At 37.0% G+C, this 22,388-nt stretch overlaps 1 protein-coding gene across 6 annotated transcripts in view; it reads left to right on the forward strand.

Annotated features, from left to right (window-relative positions):
- LOC120301243 (testican-1-like) overlaps positions 1-22,388 on the forward strand; it is a 400,730-nt gene that overhangs the window by 226,679 nt on the left and 151,663 nt on the right. For all 6 annotated transcript variants that reach the window (XM_039328200.1, XM_039328197.1, XM_039328201.1 and 3 more), the window contains one exon: positions 16,456-16,570. In XM_039328200.1, coding sequence (XP_039184134.1) covers positions 16,456-16,570 — 115 coding nt within the window. The remainder of the gene's footprint in view (positions 1-16,455; positions 16,571-22,388) is intronic.

Consider the following 22,388-nt stretch of genomic DNA (forward strand, 5'->3'; position numbering starts at 1 on the left):
ATAGTATATAGTTTTTTCTTTTAATTATCTCTATTTCTAATGCTGATTTTTATATTTTTAAATGGCTATTTTTCTATATGTATTGTTTTTTTTAATTTACTATTGTACACCACCCAGAGTCACCTCTTTGTAAGATGGGCAGCTATATAATTTTGATTAACAAATAAAATAAACAAAATAAATAAGTATATTTTAGTACTTTTTAGCTGGATAACTGGGTGACCCTTTTGGAAGTATATATTCTTGATATACACACACATCATTCTTTGCTCATTCCTCCCAGGAATACACCCACACACACACAACCATTCTGATACCCCATAAAAAGTTTTGCATGGATTTAACATGTTAATTACTACAGACCAATTTTATTTCATTATTTACAAGAAAGGGAATTCCTCCAGTTAATATGCATGTAGCTAAGCAAATAACTCAACTTATCATCATATATAATTACATTTTGTAAAATTTAATGTGTTCTTCTTGCATGTGACTCATTTTTTGAATGTATGTTATAGTCACAATAACCCCTATACCTGTTGGTGCACCATGCATTTTCATTCCATATGTGTGACTCAGCATTTTGCAAGATCAGTTTTAGACTCTTGTAGCTATTACTTATATTAGAGTAATATTCACCAGGTAACAGCTTTAATTATTTTTGCTGAAGTTTATATTCATAAATCTGATAAATCTGCTGTTTAATTTTCAGTAAGTGATAATGGACCTAGAGTTATTAATAAAGATTTTTTTAAGAGTCACCAGTTGTTTGTAGGACTGGAAATTAAATATTCAAATTGTTCATATATTTTCAAGAGACATAACAATGTAAATAAAGACTGCCAAGTGGCATATAATAGCCTTCTGCAACAGCTGTGCAGTCCTGGAGACAGATGTGGCTGGTTTAATGAGCTGATGTCAATTACTATGTTGCTGCTTCTGCATGTTCAAAAACAAAGGAGATCTTCTAAATCAAACTCAAAACATTATACAGTCCTGGAAATTATCTAACCATAGCAATTTATTCCAATTGTAGTGGCTGCAGTGATACTATGCTAAGCCATTTTTACCAGTATATTTGGATTCACACATAATGTAAGCCATAAAATGTCTGAATTCACAGATACTGCATTATGGCTTTGTGTGGTATAGGATTTCAAGAATAATAAAGGACTCATATGCAGCATTCTGATATAAATTTTCTGTTTCATTAAGATGATAAAAGATGAGAATCATAGGAAATACTTTTTCTCAGAATAGTCTCCATGAAGAATAGAGAATAGAGGCAACCTCCAGTCAAAGTGGCTGCATTTCACTACTGGTGATTTCCAAAAAAATATTTAGTTTTAAGCAAATTGTGATATAAGTTTCACATACAATAAACAGAAATATTTGAAGTCCCAGAAGTATACTCATCAGTAGTAAACAGAAATGAATGATACTAAGCTCTTTTTCTCACTGGATTTTTAAAGATTCTTTTAACTAACAAAAGAATCATGAAAGGTGATAACAGTGCAGAAATAAGGTATGAACTTCTGGTATCACCTCTATTTGGTCCATAGGCATTCTTAGAAAATAAGACTGGTAGGTACGTAGCTATATTTGTTTTGGAAAGGCAATAAAAAGTTGTGACTTGGATGCAATCCATTATGTTTTCTTTATGGTAAATAACTGTAAGTAAACCAGTTTTGTAACTGGTTATGTATGGCAAATGGGAAAATAGACATACATTTTGAGATGGCACATATGTGTAGCATAAACATTTTTCTCATAAGAAGCAGAATCAAAATCCAACAGTTAAAATCATTTCTCATTTTTATTCTCTGTTCTTCCTAGAGCTGATTCAAAGCTATTCAGTTTCAAACAGAGTTTGAATAATATGTGGAATAGCTGAGAGAGAGAGAGAGAGAGAGAGAGAGAGTCATCCCCCACAAAAATTAACCCAATCATTCCAAATATAAAAATAACAACAAAACATAACCCATAATAGCCACACTGTCACTATGTATTAAGAGCTAATTTCTTACCAGCCTGGTTTTTCTTCTCTCACATTATTGATTTTAACTGGAACCTTTGTCAAGGAAGCTGCCATTATTCAACTTGTTATCATTATTAAAATATAGGCCTGGAGGGCAGTTATTTTACAGTATCTTGAGGCTGGATATCTACCAATCCCATTGTATTTCAGCTTTGAATGTTGACTTTGAAAAGTGCCAATGTGAATGATAATAAGTACATTTTCCTTAGTACAATCCTTCTATTTTACTGTCATATGGTGTAGTTTATGTAAAGCCAAGTCTGTAACAAGCAGATATTATTTCAAAAACTCTAAAACAGTGTTTCTCAACCTTGACAATTTTAAGGCATCTGGACTTCAACTCCCAGAATTCCACAGCCAGCATTGCTGGCTGTGGAATTCTGGGAGTTGAAGTCCACATGCCTTAAAATTGTCAAGGTTGAGAAATACTGCTCTAAAAGGAATATAAGGCAGTCAGTGTACTTATTAGCCTCCAAATATAAAAGATGCATTAGCAAACAAAAGTGAAAGTAGTGTAGTGGAAAGTCAACTTTTAGTTTAGACTTGTATTTAAGGGAAACTAAAATGTGTTTACAATAAGTATCTTGATCTCCAAAAACACAAATGTTAATCTCAGGATAATAATGCAGAAGCAAGATTTTGTGGCAGGAAAAGCTCATGGGGAAAAGAACTGAAATTGTAAACACAAACAACTCTGTCAAGCAGAAAAAAATAGGAAAGAAATCAGTGAAAGTGCACAAATGGTACAAGGAAAATTGCGTATGGTCCATGAAAAAACCTAGTTTGAATGATATACTAGATACTAGAGGAGAGAAAATTTTCTCTTTATCTTCAAAATATGAAGAAGTAGTATCTGGAGAACTACTACATGGAAAGATTATAGAATAAATAATAAATCAGTCTATAAGCACCTTAAAAATAATGCAATGACTTTAGAAATCACCATGGATTTGTCTAAAATAAGTTTCTTTTCAACATGTATACTGTATATCATACACCAACAGCAGTGTAATAACCGCTATATGCTTTGTATTAGTGAGATCCATCTGAGGTATTTTGCCCAGTTTAGGGTGCCAGACATTAAGAAAGTTGGAGGTTGACAAGCAGATACAAACAGATGCATATAATCAAAATGAGATGGCTCAGATATTTGAAAAGTAACTCTCTCATGGGATTTAGAAAAAGAGGAAACTGTATGTGTCTAGCCTTGAGAAAAGATGACTAGAGGAGTGTGGAAAGGTTCTTTTCAAATATTCAGGTATCTCAGTGGGAACTTCACTGAATAAGGTCATGAGCCGTATTAAAGTACAGGACATAGTGTCAGTTATAGAAAGAAAAAACTTCCTAATGACAGTAATAGTTTACCAATGTGACCAGTTACTGAGAAATATAGGAAACTTCTATTTATTTGAAATGTGAAGTAGAAACTGGACAGCCATTTGTACCTGGGATAGCTTAATCCAGATTCATACACCAAACACTGCATTGAACTTGATGGCCTAAAACAGGGATGTCAAACTGCCGGCCCGCGGGCCGGTTGCATCATGCAGAGACCAATTCCAGCAATGAGAAAAAAGTCACAATACGTCGCAACACATCACATGATGCAGCGAGTTTGACATCTGTGGCCTAAAACATCAATCCTGCCAAAGATTCTAAGATTGCCAATATTTTAAGAAACTTCTTTTCTCCTAATTAAATTTATATTGATATTTTCTACACTGAGTTTTCTCATAGGATCCATTCACATAAAAGCAAGTTATTGAAAAGGATTCTCTTTTATGTAATGGCATACATTGATGTATATGTCTATGCTACTTTAGGAGCAGATTAATATAACTTTATGCATGTATTTTGACATATACAGCATCTAGGATCATGATATAGAGAAGGAGCGTTGGCTTACCTGAACGCCTCGTCTCAGAATGATGGTGAAGAATCCACCAATGGGTTATTTCAGTCCTCCTGCCCAGTCAGACTAGGTTGTCAAAGTTGTCATGCCCGTCCTTGCCTGGTACCTCCCAGTTTCAACAATGGCAGAGCCAATGACAATAGTTTATGTGATGACTCCCAAGAGAAGGAAAAAAGAAGCAACCCCCTGACACGGGGCCTAACTGATCTCTAGAGGGATGGGCGTGGATTCTTCACCATCATGCTGAGAAGAGGCATTCAGGTAAGCCAACACTCCTTCTCCAGCATGATGGATGAAGAATCCACCAATGGGACTTACCAAAGCCCCCACTGTCCCTATGGGAGGGAGTCAGTTGGGGCCTGTGTCCCTAGTCCTGGCACTACCTGTTGCAGTATTCGCTTACCAAAGAAAGCCTCATCTGAGGCAAATTTGTCCAGTTGGTAATGCCTATGAAAGGGGATGTCGAAGACCATGTTGCCGCCCTGCAAATATCCTCTGTGGATGCTTGTGTTGCCCATGCCACAGATGTGGCAGCACTGCGGGTAGAATGTGCTGTCACATGACTTGGAACTGGCAGGGAAAGCGACACATACGCCTCTGCTATGCACGCCCTGATCCACCTACCCATGGTAGAGGCAGATACCTTCTGCCCCATGGAAGAAGGTTGAAATGATACAAACAGGGCTTCAGAGTTACAAAAGGCCACCGTGCGCTTGATGTAACAGCGCAAGGCTCTACGTATGTCCAACGTGTGCCATTGCCTTTCCAGGTCATGTGACGGACGGGGGCAAAAGTTTGGGAGAATAACCTCCTGTGCCCTATGAAACACTGTGTTTATCTTAGGGATAAAGGTAGGATCTAATCTGAGAACCACCCTGTCCTCATGAAACGTGCACAGGTCTTTCCTGATAGATAAAGCAGCCAGCTCTGAAATACGTCTGGCGGAGGTAATGGCAATCAGGAAGGAAACCTTGAGTGACAAATATCGCAAGGAACAGGTTCTAATGGGTTCAAAGGGTGAGGCAATTAGGTCCTGCAGAACCCGGGGTAACTCCCAGGAGGGATACCTGTGAACCACGGCTAGTCTGCTATTTGTAACTCCCTTGAGAAAGAAGCGGACCATGGGATGCTGAGACAAAGACTCTGATCTGTCCCAGGAGAGCACCGTGGAGAGAGCCACTCCTGCCTTCGAATGGTGTTGGGTGACAACCCCTTATCAATGCCCTCCAACAAGTAGTCTAAGACCTTTGCGATGGTCACTTTGGAGAGATTCAAGTGGTTCCTGTCACACCAGTGGCAGAAATTCCACCAAGTGTGATCGTAAATGCAGTTATTCGCTGATCTCCTGGCAGCCTGAATCATGTCAATCACTCCTGACAAGTATGACTCTTGAGTCGATGCGGCGTTCAAGCTCCAGGCAGCCAATTGGAGCCACTGGGGGTCTGGATGTTGTAGGGCCCCCTGCATTAACCGTATGCGACTGTCGGGAATCCACCATGGAGAAGTTGTGAAGAGGCTCACTAGGTCTGCGAACCATGTCGTCTCGGCCAGTGAGTGCAATGAATATTAACTCTGCCTGTTCCTCTTGGATCTTCCTGACAACTGCTGGAAGCAGAGGGAGAAGAGGAAAGGTGTACAATAGGCCCTGTGGCCATGGGGTGCATAGTGTGTCCGTCCCCTCCACCCTCCGAGAGGGTAATATGATAAAACACAGGACAGACATAAGTATACAAAATTCAGGCCACCCAGAATGTAAAACTGGTCTAGAATGCAATGGTGCATTCAATGATGAGTGCCCCTGGGTTTACTCATGTAACATCTCAGTTGTGCAAGCTGCATTAGTTTCTAGCTTCCCTCTGGGCGCAATTAAAATGCTGTTTATTACCTTTATTACCTTTAAAACCCTATATGGCACGGAGCCAGGTTATCTCAAGACCGCCTTTCCCTAATGACATCAACATGTCACATCATATTAGATAGGGCACACTCCTAGTCACTCGCCTTAAACATTTCCACTTTATGGGAGCTAGGAAGCTTCCCTTTTCCATGTCAGCCCCTGCCCAATGGAATATCCTTTCGGCTGAAGTTTGGCAGGCCTCTCCCCTCCTAACCTTCCAAAAATTACTGGGATAGGATAAGATGACTGCATGTTGGAAGCTTAAATTGGTGCCAGGTTTTTGTTTTAATGTTTAGGGTTTCATTATGGTTGTTATGTTGTTTTATTACTGTTGTAATTCTTGATTAGGTGGCGCCCATAGTTTGGTATCAGTGGCTGTATAAATGTTTTAAGTAAATATGTTGTAGATCAAGGAAACATATGGCTTATACATGAATCTCTGTGCTTCTGACAAGAATGCTGAGCAAATTTCACCTTTTGTTGGGAAAAAGGCCAATTGCTCAGATGGTTCCTCAAGAGGAGCTTAATGTTTAACAACTATACAAAGAATATGCATAAAATGCACAACCATTTGAGAAAAATGAATTCTCACTTATTATTACTTTTCCTGATAAAGTAGGCTTATTAAGACCTGCATGTTAAAGTTTTGGAAAAGTGTTTCAGAAGAGAAAGAGAAGAGAGACAGCTAGCATTTTGGTGTGCAAGTATTTTTTCTAAGTATATACAGACTTGTGACCACTCATTCAGTAGCCATTCAAAATTATGACAATGCTGAAACAGCTTATGATTTATACCCAATGTTTTGGCCACTGCAGTAGCCTCACAATCCTATAAACAAATTTTGGCTGTTTAGCAGTCTGTACACCCTCACAAACAGGCACAGGAACACTGCTGCTGCCACCACCCATCTGTCTTCCCCTTCCATCCTACCCGCCTAGGTTCCTTGGGTCTATTTCTCACCCAACAAGGGTTCCCACAGGCCTTGGACCTGCTTCCTATTCCATTGGATCCCGTTCCCTTGGGTCCCCCACCCCATTTATGTTTTCCAAAGATCACCTTTTCCAGGGAAAAGCAGTCCTCCTATACAGAAGCTGCAGGGGATTATTTTAGGAGTGGCCACAAGTTTTGGATCACAAAAATCATAACCATTTCCAGGATGGCACCACAAGGCTTCTTTGTAGAAAGGTTGCATGACACATCACCTGCTTCTCTTTGAGAAAGACAATTTTTGGAAAAGTTAAGTGGAACGAGGCATGACAGGGAAAGGAGGCTTAAGGAGGTGGGACACAGGGCTAGAAGCTGTGCAAGTGGTGCCTTGGGATGATGAAGGCCCTGGGAGCTACAGTCTGAGCCTGCACTTCCCAAGGCTTTCCTAAACCCCTCTGCTCTGCTTAATGACTTGCGTAGTCACTTAACTACCACAGTAGGGAGAGCTGGGCTAGTTGTTATTAAGCAAGATGGTCGTGTGGATACAACTTATAATCACAGTTCTGGCTCAGTCATTTCATAAATCGAGGACTATTTGCAATATCTGGTAGCCAGCAGTTGCTAGAATTAAATATGTGATGCGATGCTCTAGTCACATGTTTGTAAATAAACTGCAATGTGCAATTTCCAGCCTCTAAAAACCCAATTGGCCTCCTGTAAGAGAACATTAATTCTGCAGGGAGGTCAATTATACTAGACTTTTATACTACATAAAAATACATTTGCTTTTGAATATTCATGGTCTATACAAAGCCCAGTATTGAAAATGAAGTGTGTTCACATAATGTTGTATTACCTTTAACAGTCCTTTTAAGTGGCAGCATTACTAAATGTTTGTGAGGTTGGACTGATTTAAAATAAATAAATAAAACAATGACTGTGAAGCCAAAGCAAGTAAATAAATCACCTTGCAAGTACATTATTAGTTCTGCTGATATCCCTTCCAGAAAGTGTTTGGGAGTATTTATTTATTATCACCCTCACATGAACGAAAAATAAATTTTGTTGTGTTATTCATTTGACGCATCACCTAGAGCAGTGGTTCTCAACCTTTTTATACGGCGACCCCGGTCATAAGCAGGCGGCGCGCATGCGCGGTGCCGCCCCCTGCACCGCACACATGCATGGCACCGCCCCCTGCGTGGTGCGCATGCGCGGTGCCTCCCCCTGCGCAGTGCCGCCCTCTGCGCAGCACGCAGGTGCAGCACCGCCCCCATGTGCCGCCCCCTGCGCGGCACGCAGGCGCGGCACCGGCCCCTGCGCCAGCTGACGAAAAAAATGGCGGATCGCGTTTGGCGACCCCCATGAAATGGTCGTTCGACCCCAAATGGGGTCGCAACCCACAGGTTGAGAACCGCTGACCTAGAGTTACAGTATAGTCTTATGTTCCAACTCTCCAATGGATTTTTACCATCTGAATTTGAGAATTTTTCCCTCAGTTCATATGTATTCTTTCATAATCATGATCCATAAGTATGAAATATAATAGAAAAAATTCTCAACCACTAGTTCTTTGTCACAGAGTTCAGTGAAGTAATAGCTTTTTGTGATGTCCAAGGAAGAATGGACACAGCAATCTAGATCACCCATAGCAAAATGGTCTGCTGTCTCTTCACAGGAAAAGAATTCAGAAGACAAACAGTTTTGTCATGTAGCTGCTGTGTACTGTGCATGCGGGACACACATACACACAGATACATATTTCCATGTGCTGCTGCTGGGGATAAGATGTACTTGTTGGTCTTTATTTCCCAGTTATTTCAAGAGCTCTGGGAAGAGCTGCAGAGGATTTATGGATTTAATAAAAGGCTTAGGAAGTTATGAATAATAAAAGGTCAGCTGGAAAACAATGGAAGAAGAGACACTCTAGTAATGGGTGAATTTCACGTTTTAATGTTAAAGTCAGAAAATTTGAATAAATTGACTTTAGAGAGAAATTTGACACATGCAAGATAGCTGACCTTTTCTTGTCTTTCAGCCAATGGTAACTCAGTAGGTTTGGGTAGACTTAAAGACTATTTTCAGTGAGCTGCTCATCTTACTTCCATCCTTGACATATTTGTGAAAAAATTTTCTGGCGGCTGCCATCTGTTACAACATTTTAGATATTTATCTGGTTGTATTCAGTGAGATTTTCTTGACATGGCAGCTGTATATTTGAGCTGAAGGGTGAAATGGATGGAAGAAATGGGTGCAAATGTTATGGTTCTACCCACCACCTTATGACTTCCTGGTAGGAGTTATAAAGCAGAAATTTTCACATCCTAGCAAACTGCTTTGGAGGCCTTGCACCACCATATGTAGCTAGTGTACAGTGTAGCTTTTCTGGGAAAAATGCCTGTGTGATGTAATGCTTTTGAATCAGAAAAGAGAATCAAAGTACCTGCCAAGTTGAGAGAAACTAAAGATTTTATTGTAAACTTTTCTGAATGCTCTTCTACAGCTGCTGAGTGGAAGTGGAGTTGTGAGGAGACTATTTGTTGTGACAGGCAGGAATTGGTTGAAAGATAGATGCAATGAGGTGTATATAGCCAACAACACAGAGGTTCTCCTTTTATAAGATATATACAAAACTAGCTGTGAAGTGTTTCTTACATCCCAGTCATTTGTTTAAGTGGTCATGCAAGGAAGTCCCATAGTTCAGAAAACTGAAACAGTTCTCCCATGAGGAAATGCTACAAAATGTTATGGAAAAGTATATGTGTATGTAAAAAAATAGCAGAAAAATACATTCTTTACAAGTAGTTGGAGTAACAAAACATGTAGTTCTACATACTTAAATTGTGGCATGTGATACTTCAAGATGTTGGCAATGGGTACTAATTTTAAAATTTATGAAAATTTATGAAAATAAGACAAGCAATGGTGAGCACTGGGCATGATGGATGTACAGTAACTATGGTAGTATTTCTCACAAATCAGTTGCTAGGAGCAGGGCAGGATGCTGTTGTGCTTGGCAGTTGTATGTTGGCTTTTTACAGGTATCTGATCATTGTCCCATAGAATACCGTGTTCAATATGCCTTTGGCCTGATCCGGCACATTGATTTCATGTCCCTAAAGTCTTCTGTACCTTACATGTACAGGGTTGTCTTTGGGCCCTTAGGGTACTGAAATGAGAAAACTAAACGGAAAGAAGTCAGTCATAAATTAAGGTCTGATACTGGAATAGAGAATAGTGGTTTAGCTAAGGACTTTGTTTAAGGCTCTGCCATATTGAGAAAGTCATTAAGTGCTCTGACTTTTTGCTTATTTGAAACTGAAATGAAAATTGGCATGAAAATTAGTATGGATTGGCCTACTTGCAACAGGCTGTATTTAATGAAGTGGAGGGAGGGCTGTCCATGTCCTAGACACATTTCCCCAATGCACACTTAGAATATGCTGGAACTGAAACTTGCAATATTTTTCAGCCACTTTACCTTGTGCTTTCCTTTATTTTGCAACAGGTATATATAAAAAAACCTGTTCTGTTCTGACTGCATCTGACTAATTGTGTATCTAATGGTGACATATACAATTCCCTTATAGAGGATGATGGTCTTCTTAAAGGCAATATACATATCAATGGGGGGAGGGTGGACCCTTATACGGATGTGGAGAATATGAATGAATGAAATCCCAGTCAATATTAAAGGCCATTTTCTTTGTATGAGATAGCAAAATCTATTCTTTTTTATAAGAGTAAAAGATAGTGAAGAAATTGTAGCAAACCATGTATCATAGCCAGGATAGGTTGCCATGCCATCTCATAATGGCACTTATCTGCATTGCTGAGCGAAGCCTGCATGAATAATTGTTTCAGCTCCTGTTTTCCCACTTCTACTCTGCATATAAATCTGCAAATGTTCATGTCAGAACTTTCACATTCACTGTTTTCATTATAAGAACTAAGATAGCAAAATTCAGGATTTGTTTCTCTTTCATCTTATTCCTATAGGTCTTCTTTCCCAACAGATGATGAACATATGCTCCTAGCAATCTATTAATGGAGAGTGATTTATCATTAGCATATTCCAGAAAATATATCTTAGATTCCATCAGAGATGGGAAAAGAGGGTGTAAGTTATCATTTTATGTACCTGTATCTTAGCATAGTCCTTCAAGGTGTAAAGTACCAGTTGCTATCAATCCTATGAAAAGTAGAGCATTACTCTTTGCTTCTGTCAAGGCATATCCCAGGCTAAAGAGATATAATTTAAGTTTATGTTCTTTGCTATGCAAATCAGTTGTTATACTTATTTGTGCAATAGAACATGTATTAACCAGTATGCAACTGACACAAATATTCCATGCCTCCAAAATATGGAGACATGGCTTTGAATAGAAACTATTTATCAATAATATACTCTGATACTTGACCATGGCAGCAGTATATTTGAGCTGAAGGGCGAGAAAAGTTGACTCTTTGGAAGACATGGGAGTGAATGTTATGGCTCTATTTCCTACTCACCTCCTTATGATTTCCTGGTAGCAGAAATTTTTACATCCCAGCAAACTGGAGTTGCTTGGGAGGCCTTGCACTACCATATGCAGCTAGTTCTTTGCACAGTGTAGTTTTGCTGGGGAAAACCTATTTGATATAGTGCTTTTGTATCAGAAAAGAGAATCAAATAGAACATGTACCAACCAGCCTGCAATTGACAGAAATGTTCAGTGCCTCCAGTATCTATGGAGACATAGTCTTGTTACTTATTAGTTAAACAGCTGAATGGAAACTATTTGCCAATAATATACTCTGACACTAAATAGTGGAGAGTCCAGATATTAGAGATAAATGACAAAAAGGGCTTGGGTATTTATCAAAGTTATATGGATATATGTTATATGTTGATTGAAACAGAGTGCTGAAGAAAAAGATATGTAGTCTTTTAAGTTCTGGAAACCACTAATTAAGCAACCAGGCATTTAAGGACTCTTCTCTTCATTATTATTACATATGCCAATAATGGTAGATTAAAGGCTATGGTGATTTTATAATTATTTATATTCCATTGTCAGTCAAAACATTTTACAAGCAATAGCAGCAATCATAAATAAAAACAGCAATGGCAACATTGTTCCATACATCCCACAGGAAGTTGATCCTGTGGAGTTATATTGTGAAAGCCAGAGTTTGTCAGGGTAGGCTTTTATGTCAACAACCAATAACTGCCCAGCTTCAGGGCTCAGAACTGCAAGAAAAACTCCATTAAGTCATGGGAAGAGCAGAGGAGGAAAAGTGTCAGAATTAAACTGTAGTGGGTATAAGAAGTGGCTCCATTTTCCTACTGACAGAGGACCATCAACTGCCTGAACTGGCTTCATCCTAGCATGGAGTGAAATTTGTTATCTTCATGTGCTGTGTTGCATCTCTGAGATCCTTAACTGGCTGATAAAAGAGAATATTTGTAGCTCAGAGTTGAACTGTGGGATCCTTCATGCTCGCTACTAATGAAGTTATCTAGTTTGGTAATGAAATGTCTGCAAGATAACAATCAAGGTCAGAGAGCACTAAGGACCCTGCCATCCTTAACCCAAGTATGATCCTAGAATCTGTTTAACCCAGTGTCTGTGAATCACTGCCAAATTCTTGTCAGTAGACCTAAAATGTATAGAGGGAAAAGTCTAGTTGAAAAAGTCTTCTGGAATAGTGTTCACTGGCCTTCCTTCCTCTTGTTTTATTATTGTTAAGTGTCTTCATTTAGAATGTAGAGGACACTAATGAGATTTAACAATATTTGAATGGCTTTCATATGCATTTTTTATTATTACTTGCTACACTAATATACAGATCAGAATACAGCAATGCATCAATTTTAACAACTCCCTAAGTTTTATGATGTATAATAGTGTAAAATGCATACATTAAAAACTTGTAGATGATTTGAAAAATGGAATTGAATGCACTTTGCTTAAATAATGCAAATGTTTTAAAACACAAAACTGCCAGATTTGGCGATGTGTACAATTTAATAGTGATTCCCAATTGTAGACTAATGAATTAAATGAATCTGTAGTTCAATTATGTTAACTCAAATTTCCCCAGTCTGTTATCCTCCATATGTGTTGGGACTACAACTCCCAGAATTCCAGACCAAGAAAACTAACACATCTGGTATACAGCAGGTTGAGCTAGCTGATTTTTAAGAAATTTCATCTTACCATTTCAGTGGTATTATACTGCACATGAGAGCAGCTTACCCTCTAAATGCTGTTTTTTGCTGCTGCTAAGGGGTATGGAATTAGTATAGAAATTATTTATGATTAAATACATAAATTAAAGTTCCCTTGTTTATTCTTGTTTATTAGGCCTCTGAGTTGACTTCCAATGTTAGTAAACAGGAATTTAGTCTAAATGATAATTTGAGCATTTGTGTATTGCAAATTTTAGGACTTGTTACTATGTCGATCCAGCTATTAAGCTACATATAATACCTGATTTGAAAGACCAGATTATCTTGATGTATATAAAATGGTGTGGTTTAACCTACCCAATCTGGATTAGTTGTTGCATTACGATTTAGCTGGCCACCAGGTTATCCTTTTTATTAGTTCATCCTACTGGAATCCATTTAACTCATCATAAGGAAAATAGTGCTACCTTCTGGCTGACATTGGTACATGCTCAACCAATGGCTACAAATCGAATATTTAGCTGAAAGGGACCTCTGAATGTCCACATCTTCCAGATAATCCTTGATATCACTTGATCTGTGTGACATTTGGATTAAAAGAACACAAGTTGCTTTGGCGTGTGCACAGACATTCATGGCACCAAAGTGTAACTTCTTTAAGCAATTGCATCTTTTCCTGGGATTATGTTACTGCCCTTTGTAGATGCAACAAGATTCTGGGAAAGCGGTGTTTGGTTTGTAGATTTGCAGTCTGCCACAGTCTGCTCTAAATTTTCCCTTCCTGAATGAAAAGAAGGAAATCTTACAGAAAGTTCGGTTTCAATGTCTAAGCAGCAGAATTGGACTAAGCTCAAATCTCTATTCAACACAGACAGTCCTCAACTTAACAACCACAATCTGGATAAGAATGTCCATTCCTAAGCAATATAGTTAAGTGAGTCGTGTCTAGTTTTATTACCTTTATTGCCACAATTATTTAGCAAATCACTGCAGTTGTTAAGAGAATCACACAGTCATTAAGCAAACTTGGATTATCCCCTCCCCGACTTTTCTTGTTCGAAGCTGGCTGGGCAGGTCACAAATGGTAAGCATATGACTCTGGGATGCTGCAATTGTTATAAACACTCTGAGAGGGAGATGGGCAGCTAATAGGTTTGATATATATAAATAAATCAAATAAATATGTGCAGATTGTAAAATGTCTGAATTTGATCATGTGGGGGATACTGCAATGGTGTTGAAGGAGTGTCCATAAGTCTCCTTTTTTTGTAACTTTGAATGATTGCTGAATGAATGGTTGTAAGTTGAAGATTATCTGAATATGTAAGGTACTTTGTGTTATGAAATATTAGATGGTTAGTAAATGATTGATTAATTGATTGATTATGTGCCATCAAGTCATTGTCAACTCTTAGCATAGATAGCTTTTCTCCATCATAATTTGCCCCTTAGTCCTTCAGCTCTTCCAACAGTGCCCCTATCACCACTGTAACCAAGTTCAGAAGACCTCCAAGGTCCCTTCCAGCTCTGTTCTATTCTGTTCTGTTCTGTTCTGTTCTGTTCTGTTCCGTTCCGTTCCATTCCATTCCATTCCATTTCTTCCCATCTTTCCCAGGGTTACTGTCTTCTCCATAAAGGTAAGTCTTAACGTAAGATCCCCAAAGTAGGCATTGTTTCTTTACTAAAATCTGTATTTGTACCGAGGTTGGGTTCTATGAAATGGGAGGTTAGAATGCCATATTGCAGGCTAATTCTGCTGACTGCCAGCAGTTTGAGTCTCACCGACTCAAGGTTGACTCAAACTTTCCATCCTTCCGAGGTCGGTAAAATGAGGATCCAGGTTGTTAGGCACAATATGCTGACTCTATAAACCGCTTAGAGAGGGCTGTAAAGTACTGTGAAGTGGTATATAAGGCTAAGTGCTATTGTCATTCTTTGACATTAATCCATTTAAAAAATAAATACATATTTCAAGAAGGTGTATCCTTTCATTTCAGCTGACATGCTTCTGTTCTTGTTTGTGTTGGTACTCTATACCCTAAAGGTGTAGCATAAACTAAATGAACCATTTTGTATTAAACCTGCTATTACAATATTAGCAAAACATCAGTGGGTTGCTGGGAGCCCCAAATGATATGTCTCAGATGTGACAATATTTTAATTACCACGTATTGGAAAAAAATTCAAATCAGTGGCTATTTTTCTTACTCTAGAATTAAAACAGTAGGCCAACCCTATAACAATGTACTACTACAGTGTACCGTAAAAATACTATTGAAACACAAAAGTCATTATTTGTATTTTATCAATTAATGCAGTATCATTCATGAGCATATGTATACAAAAGTTTCAAAGATTATTTGGAAATGAAGATAATTTTTAAGTGTATTTGCAATAAGGATTGTATGTCCACTCCTCACTGGGATTTGTGTGTCATTCTAGCACTAAATGAAAGTGGGATGTTATGTTTTTGTTCATTTAAGAGTTATGTTGGATCAATAGAGTAAAATTATATATTTTAATAACATAAAATTGCTAAACTTCACGCAGGGCTCAGGAATTGCTGTATATTCCATTGCACAATAGTAATTATTTAATACCTTGTCATGTAATTGTTACTTCAACAGATATAGAAAAAAAATATGTGGGTCAGTATTCTATGACAGGCTTGAGAGGTTCCATGTAGCATTCTTCTTAATTAAAATTAGTTAAAAGCAATTCTAGAATGCAGAAGCCTAGAAAATTGAGCAGTGGGATTGATAAAATGTTCCCTGCAATTTTGGCTGAGGATGGTGATAACATTAGAGGCCAAATCTATTTTCTTATTTTTTAAAAATGTAACATATTTCATCGTCTATCTAGCCAGCAGAATTAATACATCTTTGTCCGTGTCAGTTGCAACCTAGATAACCATTGAATCTTAATTCTTTCATATGTGTTGGCAATAGTTACACATGGTTGTTCCTCAAGAGTAATAGTTGGAGGACAGTAGTTAGGATATTGCAGTTACTAGAGTCCACAACCGAGAGCAAGTTTGGTGTAGTGGCTAAAGGTAATTGGCTAGAAACCAAGAGAATTACATTCTAGCCTTCTAGCCATGAGCATGAAACCAGTTGGATGACTTTGGACAAGCCACTTTCTCTCAGCTATAGGAAGAATGCAGTGGTAAATCTCTTCTGAAGCTTTTTGCCAAAAAAAAAAAAAAACCCTCACAGAGACTTGCCTGGGAGGTTGCCAGGAGTAAAATCTAACTTGAAGACATAATATAAAGCAGAGGGCTAGCTTAAAGTCCTAAGTAATTAGTTTGAAAGTTCATTGGATGACCTTGATCAGCTGACAATAGCTGAATATCATTCATTGCACAGAGTTTTGAGGTCAAATGGATTAAACATTTTACAGCATTTCAAAAATAACTGAGAAGTGGTTTTGATTCTTAACTTAGTATTTTGACTAATGAACAAAGGAGTAATCTTCTAAACAACTTCTTTGTATCTTGTTTCTAATAGCCCTTGACCCATCTAAAGACCCATGTTTGAAGGTAAAGTGCAGCCCTCACAAAGTATGTGTCACTCATGACTACGAGACAGCCACTTGTGTAAGCCGCAAACAGTTGGTACACAGGTAAGAAGCTGTGATTTATGGTTTCAATTAAGTATCTTTGTTCAGAAGAAATATCCCAGATTTCACATTTCCAGGTGATAATATTATGTGGGGGAAGAGAGAGAAGAAAGGAATGTTCCCCAGCCTCTGTAAACCGATTTACCTTATGAAAAGTGCTACGGTGCTAACACTGCTGAAGCTTTGAGCTTGTAGCTAATTGCCTCCCTGGTACTGTGTTATTCTGAAACGCAAGAAACAATATGGCACTGATCATTTTTGGAGGGTGAAAAACATTTCCCTAGGAGTGGAGGTACAGTTGGGTATTGAGTAGAGCTGTGTGTTGAGAACTTTTCTGCCCTCGACAAATGATTTTCAATGAAATGTGCTATTTGCAGCAAGCAGAGGAGTCGATGAAATGTCATCACTCCAGCTCAGTTCTGTTTTAAAGCACATTTTCTCAATGAAAGCGGCTTCTAGGCATAATATTGGTAATTTGCCAGAGGTTGCAAGAACTGAACTTCCATTGTAGTTCCTATTCCCTATACTGATGCAAAACAACTGAAGCTGTCTTAGAGACCAAAAGGCAAATACACTAAAGAGATGTTCTGTGTGTTTATTCACATTGTACACACAGGCATATTAAAAGGTTTGGCTAAGTTCCCAGGTAGAATATCTGCCTCAGAGCTTTCAGTTTACATATGACATATAGGTGTGTGGTACAAACTTCAGCAATGAAAAAATAGCAAAATGCATGTGGCAACATTACAACACTAATCCAGCTTTTTGTACATGTATCCTGATGTACTTGTCTGTGCATCGGAGACAAATTTTTTGTGTGTCTAATCACACTTGGTCAAATAAAGTATTCTATTCTGTTCTATGTCAGAGGCAAGCACATAAGTCTTGGAATTGTGGACATGTCATCATTACTCTCTCTTTGTGGAATCTATGATAGGGCAAGCCGGCAACACTGACAGCTACATTTATCTAGAGAAGTGGGATACTATTTTTTTCTCATTCTACTTGTCACTTTCCTATGGCAAACAAAATTGGTGAGCATGCAAAATATTTCCATCACTCCTAATCTTCAGGCTACCTGATCTTCACTCTATCTAAAAAAAAAAAAAAATCAACAGGAGACAATGTTGCATTCATTTTTAGTCCTTGTCTGCTTTTAAAAACTGAATTCTGACTTGCGAATTACAGAAGCATATCTATATATCCTTTTTAGGCTTTCTGGATCAGATTTTAAATGTATGTTATCAGTTAGTGTTTCCATACATTCAGTTTTCTTGTTAGAAGATCTATTTCTGTTTTCTTTTAAGATTCATTACCATAATAAAGCCTATAAAACTGACCACGCATCACTTACCTACTTTTTTTTTATCTCCTATGAATCTACATGTCTCCTCCTTTTTGGAAGGAGAGTTTGTGAGAACATTAAGAATTGGATTGAATACAACCATTCATTTGGGGATAATTTTTAATAGGTTCAGTGTCTGATTTTTGCAAATTTATACTCAAGACAAAATCAAAGGCAGTATAATTTTTGAGCAACTCTTCCCCCCCCTCTAAATAGTACATGTAGCATTCCACTAACACTTCAAATATGAAAAGAAACTATATTCTTTTCTTGATGAGAATGGTAATTAATGTGTTAGATGATAAAAATGGGAGGGGGAGAGTTAGAATGATAAAAAGCAAAAACTGTTTGATTGTGTGAAAGCCCAGGAACTTTGGAAATTCCTTTGTCAAGGACTTTTGTCATGTATCTCTGTTTGATTAAGGTCAATTTGATTTAATATTCATTATCTAAAAGCAGACAACCAGAGGCTTACAGAAGCCAACTAATATATCTCTCTAGCAGCAACCTTCTATTGTCATTTTTTCAACTCCTGACAAAGAGTTTTCCAGTGATATAATGCTGTGAACCCAAACATTCTATGGTAACATAATTATTTTTAGCAGTCATAATCCCATAAATTTGTCTAATCATTGTTTGAAGGCATTCAACTCAAATGCTTTCTTTAATATTTCAAATTCTCATTCCAAACAATTTCATTAATTCTAGTTTTTAATACATGTCGGAGAGGCAGGGGATTTTCACCACACCATGTATAATGCTATACTTAATTTAATGTATTATACATGTATTAATGAATATATTTAATTATCATTCATGATCATGTGAATAGAAATTAACATCAGGAAGGGAATTAACTACAAGTAAAAATGTGTGACTCTAAGAACACCATGACTATTAAAGGTTGAAACATTGTTCAACAATGAAATTTGGAAACTGTTATAAAATTTTGGGAAAAAAATAATTGAATTCAGTTGAAGTAATAAAAACCTCGATAACAGTTTTTATGGCATTACCTTACCAATTCCAGACTGTTTCTGAATTTTCAGGTTTTATGTGCATTTAAAGCATAATATTATGGTCACAGAAAATACTTTTATTTAATCTCCTCCTATCATCCCTCTAAAATTCAAAACGCACAACAATGTATATATTTGCCATTTGGTTTAACACTTGATGCAACTAATATAATAGTCAAAGAAAGTTTATGTTTGGAGTTAATATTGGAATCTAAATACAACATTATACAATATGTTATGTTACTCATTAGTAAAACAAATGCAGCCTAATATATTCTATATTGTCATGAGAAATTTGTTTTGGAGTCAAAACAATGCATTGCCAGTTATATAAAAATAAAAAAAATTAAGGCAACAAATTCAAAAGTTTTTTGAGAGCACAAATATATTAGAGTAAAATACATTTATTTTACAAGATAGCCAAGTGATTTATTACAATCACTGGAGTTTCAGATTTTATGAGAAAGAAATAGTCACCTGATAATATAAACTGCTACTAAGAATCTATATACAATTGTAGGACGGTGAATGTTCTGTTAAATGAAACATGATGAATGTATGTGCAGATAGATGTGATGGAATCTGATCTGGATTCCTAGGAGGGAGGGAGTGCATTCCAGAAGAACAAGAGACAACTCAGTTCAAGCTGAAGACAATGGAAAATACACAACAAAGTTGGATTATATGGTGTTCTTTTGCCATATTTTTGTTTATTGATCTGGACAAGTTTTTGTTTATTTCAAAATTACTCAGTAGTTTGTTTTTTAATCATATCTAGGGTATGTAAACATGGTAGGACCAAATAATATATGTATGTATGTATGTATGTATGTATGTATGTATGTATTTAGCAACTTAAATGGCTACCCAACTTGAAAACACATTCTAATCAACTAAGACTAAACTTCTATAAATTTATTCTATAATTCTGGTGTTCCTGATACTTTTATGTCTTATTCACTTCTTGTTTTAGTAGTAAGAAGATTTGAAATAGAAATATTTTTTTCATACAATACTCAGGAACTGAACTCCATCTTACTAAGTTCCAATACCATAATATGTTATTTTTAAATGAGTTTAATGATTTAGGCTTGGGAGTAAAAGACTTCCTCGTCTACCAAAATTTACATTTCCTTGGGGTTAATATATCAGTCGCCATATGCTAGCAATGGATGTGGGATTCAAAATAGATTTGGATATTATTTATCATGTATATTACTTTCATCTATCCTTTATATTTAAACATTTCCCACTCATTCATTTTTCCCATTCCCACAATCTACAGCTAGGTTTGGTGTCCATGGAGAAAGATGGACCTTACTCTTTGTCTTCACTAAGATCCTCATCCAGGAATTGAATGGCTGCAATGCATTTAAATTTCCATTGGAAGAAAAGATTGACAAAGGTGCAAACTTAACTCTCCATCTGAATTCGTTTGGCCTATTTCCACCTTTGAAAAGCTTTGCAATACTATACCTGGTTCAGAATCATGGGGTTTGACTGTTGATCCAGTTATTCAGAGCATGATGTGTCATTGCAATAGTTTGCTTCTAAGCACAGTTCAAAGTACTGTTATTGATCTCTGAAGTCCATTGCAGCTTAGGGGGGATAGGGCAGGGTAAGATAGGATAGCATATCAGAAGAGACTCTCTGTTGCTGTTTCCTCTGCCAAAGACACACTTGTCAGGGACAACAAGTTGTTCACAGGGCTCTGAATCTTCTTGCCAAGAGGAATCATCTCTGTTATGTTCCTGACAGCAAAGATATTTTTATACAGACAGGTTTTGCTGCCAAATCTAACTTGATGCATGTTGAGAAGTTTATTGATGCATATTGAGTTTTTATTGGATATGGTTTGGTGAGATTTAATACCTTACTTATAACTTGGATAGTATATCTTTATGAATATAAGCACTACTTTTATTAGAAGGTAGGCTAGAAATGTATGCAAAATAGTCATCAAGAGTCTGGCAATATATAAATGTAATAAGTAATCATAATAAAAGTGTGGATAATTGATGTGGCAATACTAGGAGACAGTAAAATAGAAGTAAATGAATTGGAGGAGATCACAGAGAATCAAGATCTGAAAATTGCAATTTGAAATATTATGACACAAAATGCCTGGGTGCCATATCCAAAAATCTTAGGTGTCACTTAGAAAAGTTATGCATTAATAAAATTTCCATCTGTCAATTACAAAAAGTCACAAAGGTTAGATCTGTACATATACTATGCCAATATATTACAATATCCTACACTGTAGGTTCTTAGGAAGGATTTGATGTGTAAGAAGGCCAACATCAGCTAAAGAACTGGCAACATAATTCTTTTTTATTATTATTGGGTGTATAATATGTTTCTTAATTATTATAAATATGGTACGGGGCAAATACTATATAATTCCCACAATAATTCCTTACTTTTCCTGTTACCTGCATCTTAAATTAACAAGCAAGCTATTCAAACAGAAATTGTTATTTCGTATATATAAATTATCAATAATATTGTTTAATATTTGTATATGTATAAGAGTTTAATACTAGAGACACTAAAAATAATACCCTATTTGGAATAAAGACTGTAGGAGATAAATGTGGAATAGTAAAATGTCCTTAGTACTAATAACGATTCAGGCTTTCATAATATTAGAATTTGTTTATCAGGAAGAGGTTTCATTAAACCCTTGTTTCAGTTTCTAGTCTCCCTATTTCACTTGGGGAAAGAGTTAAATATGCAGCCTTGTAAAATAGCAATTTTAACAGGAATAGGATGAATTCCAATCACAGAGTATATTATAAACTTGAAAGCGTTTACATCGTGTTTTCAGATTATCTTTTTAAAAGGGTTGAAGCTAATTTGGAAATGATTAGTATATCAAATTATTCCTGCAACCCTGTAACCATTATTAATTAAATACCTTAGTGACTAATATTTAGAAGACATTTGTGCCTCTTAGTGTTAATATAATCAAAGGGAGGCAAAACTTGATTTTATGATTTTATGAAAAAAATCAAAGGGAGGCAAAACTTGATTTTATGAAAAAAATCAAGCTGCTCTGAGGAGGAATAAAATGAAGATACTCTAAACAAAATAATATGGCTAGGATCTTCAGAATCTTCAGATTTTTAATATTGTGATGGCCCATTTTAGGCAGCCTATTACAGCTTAACTGGAAGAGGCCTAACTATTTTATACCTTGCTGCCCCAATTTTTAGCAAATTAATCAATAACAAGTAAATCCCAAGGACCTGAATATCTACATAGACTGCCAATTATTAATGGTACCTGTCTCTCCAACAAGTACTACCTACCTTCCTCTGTTCTTATTCCTAAAGGGTATTGCCGTAAGGCAGGGGTGTCAAACTGCCGGCCCATAGGCCGCTTGGATCATATGGAAGCTGTGCCCACCCCAGCTCTGGCAATGGAAAAAAAGTCACAATATGTCGTGACACAT

The sequence above is a fragment of the Crotalus tigris genome, unplaced genomic scaffold (assembly GCF_016545835.1).
Source record: "Crotalus tigris isolate CLP2741 ecotype Arizona unplaced genomic scaffold, ASM1654583v1 scf7180000024373.493273, whole genome shotgun sequence".
Classification (NCBI taxonomy): Eukaryota; Metazoa; Chordata; class Lepidosauria; order Squamata; family Viperidae; genus Crotalus; species Crotalus tigris.